A 25,646-nucleotide genomic window follows, 5' to 3' on the forward strand; every position below is an offset into this window, starting at 1 on the left:
TGATGGGTTTGTTGCTATTGTTGATGATACCACTCTTCAGCCTATTAAAATTTTACGGGACACTGGAGCTTCTCAGTCTTTATTGTTAGAAGGTGTGTTGCCTTTGTCCGAGAAGACTTCTGTTGGTGCCTCCGTTTTGTTACAAGGTGTAGAGTTGGGTTGTATAGATGTTCCTCTCCATCGTATTTATCTGAAGTCAGATTTAATAACTGGACCAGTTGTTGTAGGTGTTCGTCCTAATCTCCCTGTTGAGGGTGTTACCTTATTGCTAGGAAATGATCTAGCTAGGAACAAAGTGGTTGCTGAACCAATTGTTACCAGTGAACCGGTGGTGGATGTTAAATCACCTGAAGATGATGCTGAATTATATCCAGCTTGTGTTGTTACTAAGGCGATGGCTAGAAAACAACAAGATGAGAATTTGCAAACAGACAAGTTTGATTACATGGACCTTTCTGACACTTTCATAGATGACATTGAAGGTCCTGGTAGCTCAGAAAAGGCCATAATAAGACCACCTAGTGTTAACAAGAATGTTATTATGCCATGGCCAAACGTACACAGCCATTCATTAGACCGAAAGAATTTATCTGAAGAACAACATAAAGACCCTGAGGTTCTTCAGCTCAGCCAGAGAGCTCAACCACAGGAGGAAGCAGACAAAGTGGCCGAATGCTATTACCATCAGGACGGCATTTTAATGAGGAAGTGGAGGCCTCCTGATGCTACCCAAGAGGAGGAATGGAGAGTGGTGTACCAAGTGGTGGTGCCTAAAGTTTATAGACAAGAAATTATTGGTCTTGCCCATGACACCCCCTTGGCTGGACACTTAGGTATAAGGAAGACTTGCCTTAAGATCTTACAGCATTTTTACTGGCCTAAACTTAGAAATGATGTTGCAGAATACTGCAAATCATGTCATACATGCCAGGTTGTTGGTAAACCTAACCAGAAAATACCACCAGCACCACTTCTGCCTATTCCAGCCTTTGACGAACCTTTCAGCAGAGTTCTAATTGACTGTGTTGGACCTTTACCAAAGACCAAGACTGGAAATGCATATTTATTGACAATCATGTGTACATCTACCCGCTTTCCTGAAGCTATTCCGCTCAGAAATATCAAGACACCTACTATCGTCAAAGCTTTGATCAAATTTTTCACATTAGTAGGACTTCCTAAGTCTATACAGTCCGACCAGGGATCAAATTTCATGTCAGGTTTATTCCAGCAAGTCGTGTACCAGTTAGGGATTGCTCAGTATAGATCAAGTGCGTACCATCCAGAATCTCAAGGTGCCTTAGAACGTTTTCATCAAACATTGAAAAACATGATTAGAACTTTTTGTCTTCAATTTGACAGAGACTGGGATGATGGAGTTCACTTTCTACTTTTTGCAGTCCGAGAGGCTGTTCAAGAATCCCTTGGATTTAGTCCCTTTGAGTTGGTATTTGGCCATACTGTAAGGGGACCGTTAAAATTGATTAAGGAAAAGTGGCTTACTGAACATACTGACTTGAATCTTTTAGACTATGTATCTAGATTTAAAGAAAAATTGTATACTGCTTGTCAAATTGCTCAGAAAAACTTAAAAAATGTACAGAACAAGATGAAAATATGGTATGATAAAGATGCCAGGGACAGAGTTTTTGAGCCTGGTGATAAGGTACTTGTATTTCTGCCTGTCCCTGGACATCCTTTACAGGCTAAATATTGTGGTCCTTATACAATAGAGAGTAAAATTAATGATTTGAATTATATTGTAAAAACTCCAGGTCGGCGCAAACAAAATAGAGTGTGTCATATTAATATGTTAAAACCATATTTTGAGCGTACTAATGTACTATGTGATAGTAAACCAGTTGCCACTTTAGGCATGGTTAAATTTGAGAACAATCATGACAAACCAGATGTAATTGAACCAACTTTTAGTTGTAAAAATATGGAAGAGACAGTTAGATTGAAAAATTCAGAAATTTTGTCAAATTTAGATTCAAAACTTGCACATCTGTCTTTTGATCGTAGAGAAGAAATAAAAACTTTGGTATTTTCTTTTAAAAATCTTTTTCCAGATGTGCCAAACAAAACCACTGCTGTTTGTCATGATGTTGATGTAGGAGATGCTTCTCCAATTAAGCAACATCCTTACAGGCTCAATCCACTCAAACTTGAAGTTATGAGAAAAGAAATTAAATATATGCTTGACAATGATATTATTGAGCCGAGTAACAGTGAATGGAGCTCTCCTTGTCTCCTTGTGCCAAAACCAGATAAAACTTTTCGTTTCGTGACTGATTTCAGAAAAGTAAATTCAGTCTCAAAATCTGATTCCTATCCGATTCCAATGATAGACGATTGTATTGACAATATTGGTCAAGCAAAATTTGTGAGCAAATTTGATTTATTGAAAGGTTATTGGCAAGTTCCATTGACACAGAGAGCTCGTGAAATATCAGCTTTTGTTACACCAGATGGCTTATTTCAATATACTGTAATGCCATTTGGCATGAAAAGTGCTCCAGCTACATTTCAAAGAATGATCAATAATGTTATAAAAGATTTAGACTGTTGTTATGCTTATATTGATGATCTTATTGTATGTAGTGATAGCTGGGAACAGCATTTAACACATTTATATGATACTTTTGATAGATTGTCAAAAATCAAATTTGACTGTTAATCTTGGTAAAAGTGAATTTTGTCAGGCCACTGTTGATTATTTAGGGCATACAGTTGGCCAAGGTCAAGTAAAACCTATTATGGCTAAAGTGGAAGCTATTTCCAAATTCCCACCTCCTACAAATAGAAAACAACTTATGAGATATTTAGGCATGATTGGATTTTACAGAAAATTTTGTTCAAATTTTGCTACTGATGTTCAACCATTGACTCATCTTTTACGGAAAGATTCTAAATTTATCTGGAGCGGAAATTGTTAAAAAGCTTTTGAAAATAGCAAATCACTTTTAATTAATAGTCCAGTTCTGATTAGTCCAGACTTTGAAAAACAATTTAAACTTGCCGTTGATGCAAGCGATGTAGGAATAGGAGCTGTTTTATATCAAGAGACAGATGATAATGTTGAAAAACCTATATCATATTTTTCTAAGAAATTAGACAAACATCAAAAAAATTATTCAACTATTGAAAAAGAGTGTCTTGCAATGTTGTCAGCACTTCAACATTTTGATGTATATTTGAATCCCACTGTATATCCTATTCTTGTTTATACTGATCATAATCCTCTCACCTTCATGCATAAAATGAGAAACAAGAATCATAGGTTGACTAGGTGGAGTTTATTGTTACAGGAATATGATGTAATTGTAAAACATATTAAGGGTAAAGATAATGTAATAGCTGATGCTTTATCTAGAGCTTATTAAATCTCTTTGTATATATTATGTATTTTTGTTCATATTATTCATGATAAGTTTTTGTTACACTAAAACTTCTTTTAAGGGGGGAGGTGTTATGATATTGTAATTATTATGTTTATTTATGTTGGCCTAATTTGTGTTGTATGGCCTGATAGTTGTTTACCAAATAATCTTATAACTGTGCAGTTTAGGAATCACTGGAACAATCACAGAATGATTGGAACTTTCTAGAATGATCCTTATAAAAGATGCGTAATTTAAACTTCTACGTTATTCCAGAAACTTCCGTTGTAACTTTCCAGGATTTTCCATTATAGAGTGTTCTAGAATTTTCCATGACAACACTTTATATACAGACACTAAAGTTAAATTCCAATAATTAAACTTGGACTTAAACATTGATAGACATTAGTATTCACGGCATTTGGATTGACACTTTTATTCTACAAACAACATCATACTGGATTGTGACCTTAGTAGTGAACATAATATTCAGATTGGATTCCGAAAGATTTCCGGATACAGATAAAGATAAAAGAGTGGACTCATATTTTGACAGTTAAGTTATCAGTAATATTTGTAAAATACTTCTTGTAAACTTTTGTATAATAAATATTGTTAAATTTTAGTATTGATTTGTGTCTTTTGTTGGCTACAATTTAAAGGCGATTTCTGTCATGTGAGTGTTGGATGATGCCGTTAAATAGTTTTGTTTAAAAAGCAAATCATCACAAACCACTGACTTTGGTTTAAACATATGTATTTATAGTGAATTGGGAAACAAGTTTTGCAACTTATATTAATCCCTTTCCACTTTGCGGGTGCGATAGCTGCCTTGTAGCGGCATTAGCCTGCTCTTTTTCGAAATCTACAAGGGTGTCTTTAACGTGCAAGAGATATGGCTCTCTCTTAACACGGGAAAGCCATTTATCGTCCCCTTCCGACGGACTTTCATCGTTTCCTCAAGACCAAACTCGCAAATGGTGTCAATGGAGAGCCGAAAATTCAGTCCCTGAAATTTTCATCCCAGACGGGAATCGAACCAGGAACCTTTGTGTTAGTAGTCCGATGCGCTAACCACTACACCACGGCTCTCCTGACTTTAGTGAAGGTTAACTATCATGGACACAAAGAGGAAATAATGGCACTCTAAAATTGATGTGGACAAACTTTTGAAGTCATGGTAGTCATCAATATAATCCAAAATTGGTGTCCTCTCTATCATACGATCCGTCCTGACATAGAAATATTATTAGTTTATAATGAGGCAACATGTATTTACATGATAAAGTGAACTTATGTTCAGGTTGGGTTGACGCGGTCAAATAATTTTGTTAAAACGACTCGGTCTGATGTATCGAAACTACTGACATGTGTTCAATGTTTTGAATTAAAAGAGAACATGCTGGTACATGTACTCTAACTTGATGTGGATTTTTTTCGAGTCGTGTTCCAGTATCATGAGTATTGCTGGCATTTGTATAATACAATCCATCGTGATATGTAAATATAAGTGATTTACTGTTATTCTCATCGGATTTTGTCTATTGCGTAGTCCGTTTCTGTGTGTGATACATTTTAATGTTGTGTCGTTGTTCTCCTCTTATATTTTATGCATTTCCCTCAGTTTTAGTTTGTTACCCCGATTTTGTTTTTTGTCCATCGAGTTTTGAATAGCGGTATACTACTGTTGTCTTTATTAAATATGAGGCTACATAAATATATTAAGGTTTACATAATTAAGTGCAAATATGGTCAATTTTAGTTGATGCTGTCACATATGGTTATTTTTGGTTGATGCTGTCAAATATGGTCAGTTTTGATTGATGCGGACAAATAATTTTGTTATATGAGTCAGTCTAAGATATCGAAATTAGTTTATGATTTAAAATTTTGAATAAAAAGAGGACGTGCAGGCACTATAAACTGATGCGAGCATAATTTTGTAGTTATTGTTTTTCCATATTGCTGTCATTTGTACTATACAATCGATCCTGATATAAACATATAAGTGATTTACTATGCTGCCATAGAGATTTACATACTAAAGTGTAAACATGGTCAGTTTTGGTTGATGCGGACAAATAATTGTGTTATACCAGTCAGTCTGAGGTATGAAAACTACTGGTATTTGTTTATGATGCAATATTTTGAATAAAAAGAGAACATACTGGCACTCTAAATTGATGCAAACAACATTGGGTAATCACTGTGTTCTAATATTGCTATCATTTGTATTATACACTCCATCCTTAGATAAAAATATTACGGATTTACTATGCGACTATAAGATTTACATAAAAAAGAGAAAATGTGGTCAGTTTTGGTTGCTGCGGTCAAATATGGTCAGTTTTGGTTGATGCGGACATTTGATTTTGTTACACGATTCAGTCTGAGGTATGAAAACTCCTGATTTTCAATATTGTGGTTATTTTTTTTTACTACAGTCCCTTTGACCTAAAATTGTAACTGAATTATTGTGCAGCTATATAGATTTACATAAAAAAAAAAGAGCAAATACATGTAAGGTCAGTTTTTAGTTGATGCGGTTTTCAGATTTTACTAATACGCACGTCAATCTGAGGTATGAAATCTAGTGATATTTGTTAATGATTCAATATTTTGAATAAAAAGAGGACATGCTGACACCATAAATTGATGCGAACAAAATTGTATGGTCATTGTTTTCCAATATTTGTGTAACTTGTATATTGCAGTCCCTATATTACTGTGCAGCTATATATAAAAAAAGCAAATTAGGTTGATGCAGTAAAGATTTTTGTTCAACAAGTCTGTCTAAGGTATGAAAACTTCTCGTAAACAGATATACTATTTGTTTACGATTCAATATTTTGAATAAATTAGAGAACATGCTGGTACTTTAAATTGATGCAAGCAACATTTTGTAGTAATTGTTTTCTTATATAATTGCAATCATTTGTACAATCCATCCTGGCCTAAAAATATACCTTTTACTGCAGTGTGCGGCTACATGTTTATCGATTTAAATGATGAAGTGCAAATATGATCAGTTTAACTTAAGTTTAATTTAAAACCTATTTAGTTCTAATGGATTGGGAAACAAGTTAGTACATTTTGTAAATGAGGTCAAATATTTTTTTTTATACGAGTCACCCTGAATCCCGGAATGACAAAAGTAGAACAATTCAGATGAGAAAACTAACGGCCTAATTTATGAACAAAAAATAAACGAAAAAAAAAAAATGTAACACAGCAATAAAAGAAAACCACTCAACTACAGTCTTCTGACTTGAAACAGGCACATACATGCATAATTTGACTAGGTTAAGCATGATGTATTGATTAAAAATCTGTAATAAGACCGTCAAAATATCAAAACTCGCTAAGATAATGCTTGTATCTATGAAACAAAAGCATTTAGAGCAAATCTGGCAAGGGGTACAATTGTTTATCAGGTAAAGATCTATCTGCTCTCAAATGTTGAGATGAATCGGACAAACCCCTTGTTGGGTTTCTATCCCTGTATTTGTAATTTTACGAAAATTTTGCTGTTTTTGGTTTTTATCCTGAATATTATTATAGATAAAGATAAACTGTAAACTGCAATAGTGTTCAGTAATGTAAGATCTACAAAAAGGTCAACACGACAAAAATGATCAGATGACTCCTTCAGGAGTTATTGTCCTTTATAGTCAATTTTTAACAATTTTTCGTTAATTTTTGTAATCTTTTACAAATATCTTCTCCTCTGAAACGACTAAGACAATTTTAACCAAATTTGTCCACAATCATTCATTATGGTATCTATTTTAAACAAATGTGTTCGATGACCACGCCTTCGAACCAAGATGTCCGACATGGCTAAAAATAGTACATAGGGTTAAATGCAGTTTTTGGCTCATATCTCAAAACCAAATTATTTAGAGCAAATCTGATGGGAATGCATTTGTTCATAAGGACATGTTCTATCTGCCCTGAAATTTGTAGACCAATCAGGCAACCGGTTGTTGGTTTGCTTTCCCTGAATTAGTAATTTTAAGACAATTTTACAGCTTTTGCTTATTATCTTAAATATCATTATATATAAATCATGATAAATATAAACTGTAAACAGCAATAATGTACAGCAAAGTAAGGCCTAGACATAAGTCAGCATGATCAAAATGGTCAATTGAACCCTAAAGGAGATATTGACCATTTATAGGGGTAAATTCAGTAAAAAATCTCCCATTGACTTTAATGCTAATCTATGTGTGGTAATAAATTTATACCTGATTTACCTTTAGAAATTAAAAACTATCATATATTATTCATGAAAGTACAAATGTAGCCCTATCTTTTCCAACAATAAAAACATAGGGTCATGCGGCATTTTTGGGCATTCACATGGCCTTGTTTACAAACAATATAGATTCGCACTGAATTCCTATACTGACCCCCATTACTTTTCAACCCTGTAGGGAAAAAAAATAGTACATTCAGCATTTATTTTTATTTGTTCAACTCTAGTTTTGATCCATCTACCAACAAATATTTATTACAAACATTATCTACCAATCAGAAGAGCACATGCCTTCACTTTTAGACAGAAAGCTCTCCCCTAAATGGGCGGTCCCTGATGACGTATATTTATTTACTGAATTTACCCCTATAGTCATTTATTTTACAATTTTCATAAATTGGGTAAATACTAAATATTTTAACTACATGGCTAAGTTCATTATAGATTGAGATACTTGTAAGCAGCAATAATGTTCAGTAACATAAGATCTACAAACACATCACCATCACCAAAACACTATTTTGTCATGTGTCCTTCGTTTATTATATGCCCATAGACAACGGTGGGCGACACGTGCTCTTTAGAGCCTCTAGTGTTTTCTTTATCTATTTAAAGTATTGAATGAAGATTTGTCTAACGGTAATAATCATTTTACTGATGAAGGCTAATGTATATGTAACGCGCGTTCGGAGTACCAAATTAATGACCTTGCATCTCTGGTGATTTTTCCAACCACTGGACAAATGCCATTACTGTCGGACAGGATAGAAACCCAACAAGGGGTTTGTCCGATTCATCTCAACATTTGAGAGCAGATAGATCTTTACCTGATAAACAATTGTACATACATCCAAAGAGTCAACCCTTTTGTTTTGACATTAAACATGTTAAAACCGTATATTTTACCTGCTTTGCTCGTCTTTAGATTGAAATAAATTAAACTAATTAAAACGAAGATTTAGCCATATGACTTATATTTAAAACTTACGAAAAACTCGTTTACTTTGAATTTATATTTGCAACCAGTTCGGTAGAAAGTAAAATTGTACTATGCCTATTACGTTTTAACCAAACATTTTAAATAGTTGTCTAGTCTGCTCCACATTTTGGTTAAATTATGATGAAAGCCAATGTGTATTGATAAATGATTGGTTTAATAACGATGTTATTGTTAATCGTATACCAAAATACCACCCCTTTTATTTGGATATTAAATTTTCCAATGTACGTCTCACTACAAACTGACCAGTTTTTGTGCTCGACTAGTATAATCGAGCACACATTTTACTCGACCAGTCTCGACATTGTCTCCACTGTACTTACCTAGACTTAAGTGTACTCGACTAGGTCTCGGCTTTACTTATAAGTCTGATTCAGTACTTGACGATCTTTGTGTAGTCTGAAATGGTCTTAACCCAGGCTCGACCTGTCTCGACCTGTATTGACTAGTCTCAACCTGTTTCGACTAGTCTCGACTCAGTCTCAACCAGTCTCGACCTGTCTTGACTGGTCTTGACCTTCAAATTTAGTTTTGACTGGTGTAATTCAGCCCATCTAACTGAAATAAATATTGATCTTACAAAATTCAAGCTTATTATGTAGTTTGATTAATGGCTGTAAAATGAAAGAATTGAATTTTACAATAGGTAAAAATAAAAATTATTATATATATTCAAATAGACATCTTTAAATTCTTTTATAACTTTTTCAAATCAACTTGGATTTTCATCAAACTATGCAGCTATCTTAGATATATATCAAGCTTACTGAATTTCATTTAACTTACTTTTTTGTTGTATTGCTGTAAAATTAAAAAAATAAAGTACTGTCGGTAAAAAAGAGCTAGGATTTGCAATTCGGAAAAAATAGAGATAGTACACTTTAATTTTTTTAATAGCTTTTTCAAATCAACTTGGATTTTATTCAAACTATATAGCTACCTTGGGGATGTATTAATCTTACTGAACTTTAGGTTGTTATTTAGTTTGGTGTATTTCTGTAGAATTTAAGAATTTAATTAATCTAGTTAAAATAGCTACGATATTAGAAATATATCTTTCCTCATAATTTTGGAAAAAGTATATATAAATTCTTTAATGTATATCAAGCTTATTGAATTTCACTTAACTTACTTTTTTGTTGTATTGCTGTAAAATTAAAGAATTAAAGTACTGTTGGTAAAAAGAGCTAGGATTTACAATTCGAAAAAATAGAGATAGTACACTTTAATTTTTTTAATTACTTTTTCAAATCTACTTGGATTTTCATCGAACTATGCAGCTATCTTAAATATATACCAAGCTAACTGAAACCCATTTCATTTCCTTTTTTGTTGTATTGCTTTTAAATTTAAGAATTAAAGTCATCTTGGTTAAAAAAAGCTAAGATTTGCAGTTCGAACAAAATAGAGATAGTATACTTTAATTTTTTTAATAACCTTTTCTAATGAACTTGGATTTTCATCAAACTATGCAGCTATCTTAGATGTATATCAAGCTGACTGAATTTCCTTTAATTCACTTTTTTGTTGTATTGCTGTAAAATTAAAGAATTAAAGTACTTTTGGTAAAAGAAGCTAGGATTAGCAATTCGGAAAAAAAAAGAGATAGTACACTTTAATTTTTTTTAATACTTTTTCAAAGCAACTTGGATTTTCATCAAACTGTGCAGCTACCTTAGATATATATCAAGCTGACTGAATTTCATTTAATTTACTTTTTTTGTTGTATTGCTGTAAAATTAAAGAATTAAAGTACTGTTGGTAAAAAAAGCTAGGATTTGCAATTCGGACAAAATAGAGAAAGTATACTTTAATTTTTCTAATAACTTTTTCAAATCAACTTGGATTTCATCAAACTATGCAGCTATCTTAGGTATATATCAAGCTGACTGAATTTCATTTAATTTACTTTTTTGTTGTATTGCTGTAAAATTAAAGAGTTAAAGTACTGTTGGTAAAAAAAGCTAGGATTTGCAATTTGGAAAAAGAAGAGATAGTACACTTTGATCTTTTTTAATACTTTTTCAAATCAACTTGAATTTTCATCAAACTGTGCAGCTATCTTAGATATATATCAAGCTGACTGAATTTCATTTAATTTACTTGTTTTGTTGTATTGCTGTAAAATTTAAGAATTAAAGTCATCTTGGTAAAAAAAAGCTAGGATTTGCAATTCGGACAAAATAGAGAAAGTATACTTTAATTTTTCTAATAACTTTTTCAAATCAACTTGGATTTCATCAAACTATGCAGCTATCTTAGGTATATATCAAGCTGACTGAATTTCATTTAATTTACTTTTTTGTTGTATTGCTGTAAAACTAAACAGTTAAAGTACTGTTGGTAAAAAAAGCTAGGATTTGCAATTTGGAAAAAGAAGAGATAGTACACTTTGATCTTTTTTAATACTTTTTCAAATCAACTTGAATTTTCATCAAACTGTGCAGCTATCTTAGATATATATCAAGCTGACTGAATTTCATTTAATTTACTTGTTTTGTTGTATTGCTGTAAAATTTAAGAATTAAAGTCATCTTGGTAAAAAAAGCTAGGATTTGCAATTCGGACAAAATAGAGATAGTACACTTTAATTTTTTTAATAACTTTTTCAAATCAACATGGATTTTCACCAAACTATGCAGCTATCTTAGATATATATCAAGCTAACTGAATCCTATTTCATTTACCTTTTTGTTGTATTGCTGTCAAATTAAAGAATCAAAGTCATCTTGGTAAACAGAAGCTAGAATTTGCAGTTCGAACAAAATAGAGATAGTACACTTTAATTTATTTAATAACTTTTTCAAATCAACTTGGATTTTCATCAAACTATGCAGCTATCTTAGATATATAATTCAGCTTACTGAATCCAAGGTTATTTTGTTTTGTTGAATTACTGTCATATTTAAGAAATTAATTAATGTAGGTAAAAAAAGCTAGAATTTGCAGTTTGAACAAAATAGAGATAGTACACTTTAAGTTTTTTAATAACATTTTCAAATCAATTTGGATTTTATTCAAACTATATAGCTACCTTGGTGATGTATAAATCTTACTGAATCCCAGGTTGTTATTTAGTTTGGTGTATTGCTGTCAAATTAAAAAAATAATCTAATCTAGGTAAAAAAAAGCTAGGATTTGCAGTTTTGACCAAATAGAGATGGTACACTTTAAACTTTTTAATAACTTTTTCAAATCAACTTGGATTTTATTCAAACTATATAGCTACCTTGGGGATGTATTAATCTTACTGAACTATAGGTTGTTATTTAGTTTGATGTATTTCTGTAGAATTTAAGAATTTAATTAATCAAGTTAAAAAAGCTACGATATTAGAAATATATCTTTCCTCATAATTTTGGAAAAAGTATATATAAATTATTTATATAATTCCTTTAATGTTTTATTCCTTTTGATATATATATATTATAAATATATCAAAAAGCGATGAAGCATTAAAGAAATTCTTAAAATAGTTCTTCTGATTTGTGGTGATTTATATAGCAATACCTTCTGCTTGGGGCGTTACTTATTAAAAGGATCACATCTACCAGAGAGTTTTAAGTTCTAAATAACATTTATTCAAAGTTGCAACATCGTGTTAAATCTAAATAGCAAGGCTTTTTTAATTCACTAGATAAGTTATACACGAGTTTAAGAAAAGTAGGGTTTTCTTTTTATCTGTAAAACTCACGTGTACTGATGTAATTAAACCATGTATTGTGCCATGTCATTAAATTTGACAAAAAAATATTTTAAGATTTGATTCAAATAAATTTTAACTGTAACTTTGGAACTCATTTTTTTTTTTTTAAGTTATTCAGGATTGTTATGAAAGTCCATGATATTAAATTTTTGTTTTAACCAAAAAAAAAGGTGTTTGTTTTGTTTATGCTGATTTGAAAAGGTTATGAAATCTTAAAAAAGACACCTTTTTTTTGTTTGTTAAAACAGAAATTTAATATCATTTATATATAAGGAAAGATATATTTCTAATATCATAGCCTTTTGACCTACATGTAGATTAATTAAATTCTTACATTTGACAGAAATACACCAATCTAAATAACAACCTATGGTTAAGTAAGATCAGAATATTGCAAAGATAGTTGTAGAGTTTGATAAAAATCTAAGTTGATTTCAAAAAGTTATTTTGTCAAAACTGCAAATCCTAGCTTTTTACCTAGATTACTTCAATTCTAAATTTTGACATCAGTACAACAAAAAACTAAATGACATGGGATTCAGTAAGCTATATATATCTAAGATAGCTGCATAGGTTGATGACAATCCAAGTTTATTTGAAAACGTTATTAAAAAAATTAAAGTGTATTATCTCTATTTTGTTCGAACTGCAAATTCTAGCTTTTTTGACCTAGATTAATTCTATTCTTGAATTTGACAGCAAAACAACGAAAAACAAAATGACCTGGGATTTCAGTAAGCTTATTATATATCTGAGATAGCTGCATAGTTTGATGAAAATCCAAGTTGATTTGAAAAAGTAATTAAAAAATTAAAGTATACTATCTCTATTTTCTTTGAACTGCAAACTCTAGCTTTTTTTTACCTAGATTAATTTAATTCTTGAATTTGACAGCAATACAACAAAAAGCAAAATGACCTGGGATTCAGTAAGCGTATTATATATCTAAAATAGCTGCATAATTTGATGAAAATCAAAGTTGATTTGAAAAATTTATTACAAAAATTAAAGTATACTATCTCTATTTTGTCCGAATTGCAAATCTTACCCTTTTTTACCAACATTACTTTAATTCTTAAATTTTACAGCAATACAACAAAAAGTAAATGAAATGGGATTCAGTGAGCTTGATATATATCTAAGATAGCTGCAAAGTTTGATGAAAATCCAAGTTGATTTGAAAAAAGTTATAAAAAACATAACAGATGCCTATCTGAATTTATATAATAATTTTTATTTTTACCTATTGTAAAATTAAATTCTTTCATTTCACAGCCAACAATCAAACTGCCTAATAAGCTTGAATTTTGTAAAATCAATATTTAATTAAGTTAGATGGGCTGATTTACACCAGTCAAAACTAAATTTGAAGGTCAAGACTTGTCGAGACAGGTCGAGCCTTGGTCAAGACCATTTCAGACTAAACAAAGATCATCAAGTACTGAATCAGACTAAATAATTAAAGTCGAGACCTAGTCGAGTACACTTAAGTACAGCTAAGTACAGTCGAGACAATGTCGAGACTAGTCGAGTAAAATGTGTGCTCGATTTTACTGGTCGAGTACAAAACTGGTCTGAGCAGTTGGTAGTGTCTTAAAAATAAAAATAATGTCAATTTCACTATTTGTAAATGGAAAGTACAAACATGAACATTATAAACTGATATACAATGAATTCTCGAACAGATTTTATTCGCCTTCTGGTGTGCTGTGGATTCATTTATTTTCTTGGGTATCAATTTTCGTTGATAGAAAACAAAGACGTTTCGTGGTATACGTAAATTCGTGGATCGTTTATTTCAAAAGAAAAAAAATAAGAAACGTAATTTCGTGGATTTCTTTTTGATTTAGGAGATCATATAACCTCATTGGTTTGATCAATAATAACACAAACAAAAAAGAAGGAATACATTGAAAAAGTTTTGAATTGTCAAAATCCTCGCTTGGTCATTTTAGGTTAAAGTGTTCATTGAAAACTTCTATTACAATAATGGACAAAGACAACTAATTATCGGGATTCTATAAGACAATCAAAACTTTATGATTGAAAGCTCATTTCCCTAATACGATATAATAAACAGTCATATAAGTAAAAGGTGTGAAAATCAATGTTCCTGTCATAAACAATATTACCTACGGGCAATACTCCCGTACTTAATCCTATTAATTTTTAATCACCAGTAAACCAAACTATGACACGGTAATTAACAACTTGCAGTTATTTCCAAATTTTAAAAAGTAAATTACCACTGATATTCGATATATTTATTATTGATCTAATAAAAATACTTGTATCATCTTTCAATAAAAACCACGTGTTATGTTTAAATGTTTATCGCTGGTCAACACTATACTAGAACCGCATAACATAACCGGAAATAAACATCCGACTCCATACACATTTATCGGGATTATTCTTCGTTGAATTCCTAAATTCGTGGTTCGCTGTGACCCACGAAACCCACGAAAATTGGTATACCACGAATAAGAATGAATCCACAGTATATTAAATTGAACCCGCTTTTGTTCAAATTGACTGCATTTCTTCTTGTCATTATAACTACTTAACCAACATATAAAATCAGTTGTTGTGAAATGGCCGGACTATTGTTTTCAGTAATTTAAATTTGAGTGGTGCTTGTGTATGAGTGCCTTGTTAAAGAATGGGAGTAAATGAGGACTCAGGTAATCCCACTTACAACAACATATCATTTAACAAGGATGGGTTTTTGGTGAATCATAAGTCCTCTATGGCTTCAATGAACATTCCATTTACAGCAAATATATGGACTTACCTAGCTTGTATTGGTTACCATAGCTTCGCAAAATTCCATACGAACAACGATACGTTTCCAACAAATCAGCTTGTTTTGAAAAAAGATGTTAAAGTTGAAGTATAATCTCGATCGTACCCTAATTTTTTTTATCAAAACCTTTGATTTTTCAACCCTTTATTGTACTATTGTAAATTGTCGTATTATTGGCCTTCCTTTTTTGCTAATGTGCTTTGTTAGTATTGTATGGTTTTTAATTTTAGTTCATTTATATATTTCGGAGAACGTACACATTTTATGCTTAAGCACGCCTCTAGGTGCGGGATTTTCTCACTGTGTTGAATTTGTGGCCTTCTACTGTTTCTTATCTTTGATCAGGTTGTTGTCTCTTTGACACATTTCCTTTTGCCGTTCTCAATTTTATTTGTTTATAAGCTTTTTTTGTTCCTCTTTGTTACATATTCATGATATTGATTTGTTTTTATAGTGATTCAGATTATAACACAATGATAATTAACTGCTGTACTTCTAGTTTTGACAATATTTTTGCTTGTTTTGTACACACTTCGTTGTCAATATGATGGAATTTAATGCAACTGTCATACAAGTGATAAGTTTAGCTTGCTAAAAACCAGGTTAAATCCACCATTTTCTACACGAAAAAGACGGTGCAAAGTCAGGAATATGACAGTTGTTATCCATACGTTTGATGTGTTTGAGCTTTTGATTTTGCCATTTGATAAGGGGACTTTCTGTTTTGAATTTTTTTCGGAGTTTATTATTTTTGTGATTTTACTTTTATTTATACCGCCAATTCCGCTTTTGAATTGAAAAACAAATCCTTGATGTTTTTATATATAGTTTTTTTTTTGGCATACACTTTACATGTATGTTTTGGATAACATACGGCAAAATTTTTAATAATTTAAAAGTAAAAATTATTACCCCGAGGAACATGCAATCAGAATGCTGGATTGTATTATTGACAAGATATAAGTTGAATTGGATGTCGATTTTTCAACAAGTTGTTGGCATATCTATGAGAACCAAGTGTGTGCTTCTCCCTGCCGACCTCGTCTTATTAAAAATGAGTTGGAGTATCTTCTAAAATTAAAAATTAAAAAATGAGCAGAACGACATAACCGCCTCATTTTTATACTAATTCATTATATACCAAACAAACAAATGTATTTTGAAATTATAAATGTCTCCTACCTTAGCAGCAATATTCCAACTTCATATTCATTTGTGATTATAGATTTCCCGTTTTATTCGGTTTTCAAGAGCTATTAGTTACTTTTCAGACTATATAAAACGTCACCAGTGCCTGAATAGAATTTCGATGACCCAGGGTTATGTAAAGGAAAATGTCTCCTCTGTTTTCTAAATATTTATCGGGCGAAACATAGAATGTATTGTTATATATTTCGTATCAACTTCTCCAATATTACGTGATGGATTATAAGTATAGATTCTCGGTACTGGCGTAGTTTGTCATCTCAAATACGGGCTAGTCTGTTCTTTTTATGTGTGTTTGTATATTTTCAATTTTTAGTTTTTAGTTCACTTTTGGTAAAACGAAGTTGCGTGGCTCGGTAACCGTATTTATGCATTATTTTATGATGCTATGGTAATTTTTCTAATTGTGTAATTTTTATGTATGTTGTTTATTGAGCGTATATATTATATACAGTTTATGTTTTCTTTGTGTTGACAGTGTAAACGATAGCCCAATGTTGACAGCTGTACCACAATGTATTTAACCTTTTATGTTTGTTTGTTTAGCGTTCATGTTGTTGTCACTAGAAGTGAATTATATGCAACTTTTATATAATTGATATGTTTTGATAGCTATGAAACCAGGCTTTATCCACTATTTCCTATATAAGGAAATACCTGTACCAATCTAACAAATATGACTATTGTTGTATATTTCTTTGGTGTATTTGCGCTTTTGGTTGTGTCATTTTAAAAGCAAGCTTCCATTTTCAATATCATTAGAGCTCGGTATTTTTGTTATTAATTTCAGCTTTTTTAAGAGAGCTTATTATATTAATTCCTGATATCATTTGGTTGTGTCATTTTAAAAGCAAGCTTCCATTTTCAATATCATTAGAGCTCGGTATTTTTGTTATTAATTTCAGCTTTTTTAAGAGAGCTTATTATATTAATTCCTGATATCATTTGGTTGTGTCATTTTAAAAGCAAGCTTCCATTTTCAATATCATTAGAGCTCGGTATTTTTGTTATTAATTTCAGCTTTTTTAAGAGAGCTTATTATATTAATTCCTGATATCATTGATAACAGAAATCGCTAAAGAAGTCAATAATCGGAAATGTTTTAAGCATTAGTGTATATTAATTGGAATATGCATACGCATGCTTGATTGTTTTCCAAAAAATATAAGCGACATCAATTAAGAGCGACTAAAGTGATGTTTTGTTTATTTAAATTCAAATAAAACTGTATATGAAACACATGTAGCGGTATTATAAACCACTTTCTTTAGAATGTCCAAATAGCAAACCATTTCTGAATAAGAATTTGATTTTTAACTATTGTGACTTCGGACATCACTTAAGAGATATTTTTTTCTCAAAATGCACATCTGGTGCGTTAAATTTGGTATATTTTTATCACTAAAAAAAGTCGATAGAAATGCAAAAATTAATACATTTAATCTGAATTTATGATATGCTTAACCTCCTTTACACAGCTATCCATTCCTTTAATGATATAACTTTTGGTAAATGTGTTTAATATCTTAAATAAAGGCAACAGTAGTATACCGCTGTTCAAAACTCATAAATCCATGGACAAAAAACAAAATCGGGATAACAAACTAAAACCGAGGGAAACGCATTAAATATAAGAGGAGAACAACGACATAACACTAAAATGTAACACATATAGACAAAATCCCACGAGAATAACAAATATAACATATATATATAACATCAAAACCAAATACATGAATTTGGGATAGACAAGTACCGTGACACGTCTTATCGCAATGTGAATTTACACTCAAAAATAAGAGAAAACAAACGACACAACGTTATAATGTAATACACACAGAAACGAACTATAATATAACAATGACCATATTAAACTATTGTTGACTACAATTTCTTACTTTTTCAGGGAGCTGTTTATATAAGACTACTGATGATTAAAATTTTGTCACTTGGTAAATATTCTTACTAGCTTCCATAAATAGAAGAAAAAAGTCACAGTTTTTGTGTGTTTTTTTTAATGTAATTACACCTTATCTACGAATGCTGGATTTTAATTGGTTGATAGTCAGCGCATTTTTCACCAATTTACTTTTATCTAATAAATATCGTTAACTGTTTTCATTCAAAGATACAATCTAAATATCGCTCAGGGTAAACTATTTGTCATAAAGGGCCAACCCGTGGTAAAATATAGATATATTCAAGCCCCCATGAATTATTTCGTTTCTAATAGGACAAATACGGCACTTCTTTTCGATCGAAGCGCTCTAGGTGAAAACTCGGGAAATTTACTATTCTGTCGACTGTTTTTTTTTTGCTAATACTCCTTCTTTACATAATATATCTGTTCAACATAGAACAGATCGGTGATATTTTCTTTATGAAACGAGAATAAATTATCTAAGTTTTATCTTCCTGCAACTAAAGACAATGTTTTCATTCAAAGATACAATCTAAATATTCTAGCGTCATAATCTCCAAATGAAATATTCCCATCATCGTTTTTCTCCCGCTATGAACTTAATTAGAAAATAGAAACCACTTTCTCGGATATCATGTTTTGAAATTGTGTCCAACAACTCCGCTTGCAAAACAAAATAATAATAAAACATAAGGGGTTAACTGCTCATGGTGTTCTTTAAACTGACTATCATTCAATATAGAGAAAATCTGGAAGAACGGAAATGTTCATAAAGTTTAGATCTGCCTTCTGTCTATGAAAGTTGAAGCTGTCACACACCTTTTAATATATTTATATACAATCGAACGGTATGCCTATGTAACAAATTAACAGATCACCTCGATGGTTCCATTACGGATTAAATCTCCAGGTTGATCCCTGAAATGCAGTTTCTGTAGGCTGATATGGATCCAATACGGATGCACAACGGCATGACTACGCGTTTTAGGGTATCTACGACAGATAATGTCCTTAAACATCCGTGGTAGTAACGTCAAAACGCGTAGGGATACCGTTGTGCATCCGTATCGAATTACTTAAGTTCATTTTCGAGGTGGTCTGTGATATATATTTTCCGCCGTGGATCCTTCTTAAACAAACGCTGTCGTTTAATTTGTAAACAAAATCATTTTTTATTTATTATAAAATTGATTGATATGAAATGAACAAGGCAAGTTGTAGATACAAATAACTGTCTTTTTTTTATTATTAAAAGAAAAAATTAAACTCTCAAAAATGACTTATTCAAACAATGAAAGCGGTCGTAACTGTGAAACTGATATGATGGTTGTTTTTTTAAACGAACTTGGTATTTTGATGGACAAAGTTTTTAACAGACACCTGGTATTCATACATTTAATGTAGTACTCTTCTACCTTGGTTAGTACAGGAAAGACTAGAAATTTATGTATATCAAATATCAATACTTTAAAGCATGTACATTGTTAGCCATGATTACACACATAAGCGCAGGAATTGTTCAAGCGTACGTTTCGTTAAATGTTTACACCATTACTATTATAAAGGCATTCTTGAAGTATGATGTTGGAACAAAAATCAAAAGCCTTTAGCTTAGATTTGCGTATAATATCCCAATTCAACCATCTAGAATATGCGGCTAGAACTATTTCTTCTAAGAAGAAACACATCGGGGGCGACTAATCCTAAATTCGCTCTTGATATAGACAAGTTTATTGAAATCTTGGTTTATCATTTCCATAAACATTTTAACTTGCGACAGAATTTACACAAAAATCATGTGCATACTCTTACACTTTACCTATTTTGATTAATACATGAATACTAAATGAACAGTTAACTTATTTGGCAGGAGATGCAATTTCACATTGAAAGAAAGGTTATATATATAAGCTTCGTGTCTGTGTTCAACTCGTTAAAAGATTCCACGAAGGGCGACAAGGTGTATTACCGACAATTGACGAGAATACCGACAAGGTGTATTACCGACAACTGACATGACTGACGAGAATACCGACAAGACTTGTATGAGCCCGTAATACTTTATATGAAAAACATGGCCTAGAATTACAACTTTACCAAATGAAAAAGTGGCGAATAATAGTTTCTTTCATTGATCATGTTGATATATTTTTAAAATCCTTATAATTTTTGTTGTTGACATACAACGCTTGCGGAAACCCTTGGCCTTAACCTATGATAACAAAAACTTGTGTAACTAATAGTTAGCAGTGGTGATATTGAATTCATAAACACATACATTTGCTAAATCTTGGGTGGCGGCCAAGTAAATAATGCCAAAAATGGTAAGATTTATTTAAATTTTTACCAAAACTGACATTACAACTCAAATAATGCAATTCGTCATTCTTAATTAGATGAACGAAAATAAGCTATTGATATAATTGGTGTCAATAGTAATAACATAACTAGTTGTATGTGAATTATTTAGTATAATGGTCTCTTTTAAAAATCATCATAATGTTGGGACCAAAATTTACCCTTCATGAACTTGCTCCAAACGTTATGTTCACAAACAATGCAAACAAGTCTACATATAAAGAACTTTAACCTGATTAGTCCTTTAGTATTGCCCCCGTTAAACTTAAATCAGGAATAGCAAGCAACATACCTTTGAACGAGAGGTTTCTTAAATGAAAACAAATGTCTTCTATTTAAAAGATATGTACTCCGATCTAGCACTATTATTCAGCTTTTCTTCTCTTTTCTTCATATCAAATATTTAATTTTTTATTAAATTATTTATGTTTTTCTGTATGATTTAGCATATTGTCAGAGTGACGTTTACGTTGTAATTGACGAATCCGTTGTATTGAAATGTCCATATCCTTCTACCTCAACTTTAACAACTTGGTTTGGTCCTCAAATTGTTTCCCCAATATCAAAAGGAAGCACATTGTATTGGAATACAGATGATAATCGGATGAACATTAGTGGCAATCAAAGTATCGGGGAATATAGTTTACAGATATCAAGAATTAGGACTTCAGATCTAGGAACATATAGGTGTTCTGTAAATATAGATGACATTTCGTTTCAACAAGAATTCAGTGTTATTCAAGGAAGTATGTATTTATTGCGGAGTTATTTTGCACATATATATATATATAAGGAGAGAAACTACAAACCCATATAAAATATTCATATTTAACAACAAAATCATGCAAACAAAACCCCAAAGAAAACAAAGGTAAAGGAAAGCAAGCAAATCAAAATAAAGCGTAAAGAGTATACTTTTAATTAGATAAAACGCTGGTAAATAATGGAGTTACTGAAGCTAAAGAAACACATTATTTATGTTTTCATCTTATGAATGAATGAAAAAAAAGTTCACGTTAATTAGTATCATGACTCTATTTGTTGAAAAATAATATTAGTATTGTCATTTGGCAACATTAGCTTACCTTCGGTTATAAAATAATTCTTTTAGGTTTAACATACTGATAATGAATGCATGTTTTGCAAGAAATTGTCGTACAACACAATCAACACAGAAATAACGTGAACTTGATGCTAGTGATTATAATGAATATCATCATACAAAAGTTCTATATATTTTCGAATGCGGGAAATATGTATTCAGAATTTTTTTTGTTTGTTTTCTGCTTGAACAGAAATATTTTCCATCAACTTTTGAATCAGAATACTTTTTAAAGGAAGAAACATACCCCAGCCCCCTTTGAAGTTAAAAAGTAATTCCATCACGGATAGGAATACTTATTGTAAAATAAATCCTTAACATTCGAGATTTGATAATGTCTTGCTAAAACTTTGTGAAAGCATAATTTTGCAAAATATCAAAACCCCCTAATTATTCACATAAATATCCTAACATCAGTCAAAAAGTAATGACACGGCCGTAATTCATCTATCATTTGTATTTAAGGACCACCTAAAGACCTTAAAATACTCAATATACAACGTGATAACACTATAAAAGCAATAGAAGGTAAGGAGCTGACATTACAGTGTGAGGTTGTAAGCGGAATACCTAAACAACTATTAGAATGGATGAATAAAGGAGAGACGCTCACGGAAAACAGATCAGATATTTTAAATTTTACATTTATTCCAAAACACACAGATCACTTAAGTCAATTTACTTGCAAAGCCAATAGTTCTGAATTTGATGTGATTCTAGTTCGTAGTGTAACAGTTATTGTTTACTGTAAGTATTAATTTCGTAATATGTTTCATTTTACACATTCTATTAGAAATATAAAAGATATTCAGAGGATTTCAAGGGAATATTCAAAGTAATATGTAAAAGAAAGACTGACAACGCCATGACTAACGAAATACGACGAACAACCAAACATAATCTTTAAATCACAACAAAGATTTAGAGAATCACAGACTGATCACCACGAACACCATAACACATTTGGGAAATATCAGATACTCTGGAAACGTAAGCAGATACCAAATAAGGTGAAAAGTCTCATTGAATACTTTGCAAAAAAGTTTAAACAAAATATATATATATATACAGTCCGCCAAAAGTTAAGCACCACCTATTTTTATTGCAGAGATTTTTTTTCAAATTTAAAAAATCAATTATTCCACGAAAAAAAACCAATCATATAGCAATTTTGCTAATGTATACCATAAACAAACCAGAAATGTAATTTTAGTCACTTATGAAGGTTCTATGCATGTAGGTTTTCCGTTCATAGAAATAGTGTAAATAACTGAATTCTGAAACAGAATTTAAGTTTCACTGTGATTTTATTTTTTTGCAACAATTATTCACCCAATATTATTAAAATTGTCTACACATAAGCTTTGGTATGTTCGGCAAATTTAATGTCAATATTTGAGTCAATAGCTTGTGTAACAACCTCACTTCCGGTACAGTTTCATAACACGTCGTATCATTCTCGGTGCAAGCCTTCAAGCTTTAGTTTAGGAAAATCTGTTGCATTAAACAACAAATACCACTTTTAAATCGACAAAATATTGTGAAGGTGGATCTCTGTAATTGAGATTTCCGCCAATGGCATCTCAGACATGTGTGAAAGGGTTTATGTATGGGGACAGGGAAGGCTAAAAAATAGTGTAAATGGCTTGTTGCTCTTTGGACTCGGTTAAAATCCTTGCCCTATTTGTTCTAGCGTTGTCGTCCATGTACAAGGGACTTGGCAATGTAGACGCAAGTGGGGGATGATTAAAATGAGGGACTACAATGTTTTAAGGCACCAAATCTCTGTATGTCTGTCCGTTTATATGTTACCCTGCAGAATATGCGTACCCAGCTTATAAGGGTATAAGAAGCAACCCCGTACTGGAACACCACCAGCACTGAATGCAGTCCTTGTGCAAACATTGTTCTTGGTCATAGGCCGTTTTGTTTCCCCGTGAAATTCGTATTATGGCGTGCAGTAAAAGAAACTGACTACCATCTGAACAATGAGTGTTTTCTCAGCTTCTTATGTTTAAGCATAGATAGTCAATTCAATTTTTTTTTCAATTCAATTCTTTATTACTTTGAGCAAATGATGCTCATCAGTACAAATATAATATGCATGTAAATACAATATATCATAAATAAATACATAAAACATATATAACTGATAAATGAATACATCCGAGAAGAATAATAATATGTAGTAAGTATTGGTAACTTATAACATGTCTGTTCTACGTTTAAGTGCATGGAAAAGAAATTTACAAAGGTTACATATGTCTTTTACATTTTCTGTGCTCAACAACTGTATAAGCTTAAATGACGATGGACGCTTATAATAATATGGCTTAATATACTGTCTCCTAATTGCATTATAACAATCACACTGTAAAATGAAATGAAACTCGTCTTCTATTGTATTTAAAGTACAGAGAGTGCATTTTCGTTCTGATCTATTAATTCCGTGAAATCGTCCTGTTTCAACAAATAAGTTATGTGGAGACAATCTTAATCTCGTTAGATACACTCTACAATTCACATGTTTAGTAAGGTAAAATTGTAAATGAACATTATTTATACAGTATTTATATAAAAAACACTTTGGCGAGTCATCCAATAATTGATTCAAATATTGATTAGCTTGATTAAATATTCTAGTTTTGATAAAATACTTAAGAGTGTCATTTACAACTTAATTATCTTGGTTATACCAGAAGTCATTCAAACCCAAGTTAAACAATAAATACTTCAGTTGATAAATCCAACTATTTCTGTTATTACATTGATTCTGTACCTGGTCTTTGTTACAATTTTCAAGAATACAATTATTCATTGATAGAAGTTTAAACCAGTATCTTATAATATTATACAATCTAGAATATATCAAAGGATATCTACCAAGCTCATAATATACCATTACATTCGTTGTACATTGTTTGACACCTAAACTATTTTTGCAAAAATCTAACTGAACTTTTTCAATATTCGGAGCTTTATGAAAGCCCCATATCTCACTGCCATAGCATAAAATACTACTATATATGTATCACACAAATTAAGGTATGTGAAAACATTCAAATATAAGGATGACACTTTTGATTTTAAGGCAAATACAGCTTTCCTGCCTTGCTCAGCTAATTGTTTTTGAGTTTTTTAAAAATTTCCGTTATAATTCAACAAAATACCCAAATAACAAAATTTATCAACAATGTCAATAACACTACCATCAAAATACCACTTTTCCTCAACCCTCACATTACCACCATTTCTAAATACCATAATTTTTGTTTTAGCGTTGTTCACAGTTAAACCCCATTTTTGAGTGTAGAACAAAAGTGTGTCTAACATATCTTGTAAACCTTTTACAGAATCAGAAAATAGTATCATATCATCGGCATACATAAGCAAAAATAGAGACAATTTCTGTACTTCATACGGTACATTACCGTTATTTAAAAATTCCATTTCAAAATCGTTCACATATAATGAAAAAAGGATTGGAGAGAGTACTTGCATTAAGCCAACTGTACTCGTGAACTGCTCTGAATAAAAACCATCAATTCGTACACATGACTTCACATTTGAATACATTGATTTTAGTAATGATAAAAGTTTCCCTGTTATACCAATTTTGACAATTTCAACCATAAATTCAGTCTACATATTGTATCAAACGCCTGTTTGTAGTCTACAAAACAGCAATACAAACGATTCTTACTGGAGAGTGTTTTTTGGATGACACTTTTTGATAGTCATTATCCCATTAAAACCTGACGGTAGAGTGCCTACCTGTAAGTACAGTTCTCTATACACCAAGACTTGCTCTTCGGTTGCCTCTGAGAAGTTGACTGACCAATGAACAAACACTAACAAGACCACCTGAGCAAACAGTGTATTTGTAAACGCGCAGATGTATGG

The 25,646-nt window shown here is 31.4% G+C and overlaps 1 protein-coding gene across 1 annotated transcript in view; it reads left to right on the forward strand.

The window, feature by feature from the left end:
* Positions 1-394: 394 nt before the first annotated feature.
* Positions 395-25,646, forward strand: part of LOC139504029 (neural cell adhesion molecule 2-like) — a 34,274-nt gene continuing 9,022 nt past the window's right edge. The window contains exons 1-4 of the mRNA XM_071294083.1: positions 395-616; positions 18,269-18,314; positions 21,088-21,387; positions 22,209-22,490. Coding sequence (XP_071150184.1) covers positions 395-616; positions 18,269-18,314; positions 21,088-21,387; positions 22,209-22,490 — 850 coding nt within the window. The remainder of the gene's footprint in view (positions 617-18,268; positions 18,315-21,087; positions 21,388-22,208; positions 22,491-25,646) is intronic.

The sequence above is a fragment of the Mytilus edulis genome, chromosome 14 (genome assembly GCF_963676685.1).
Source record: "Mytilus edulis chromosome 14, xbMytEdul2.2, whole genome shotgun sequence".
Classification (NCBI taxonomy): domain Eukaryota; kingdom Metazoa; phylum Mollusca; class Bivalvia; order Mytilida; family Mytilidae; genus Mytilus; species Mytilus edulis.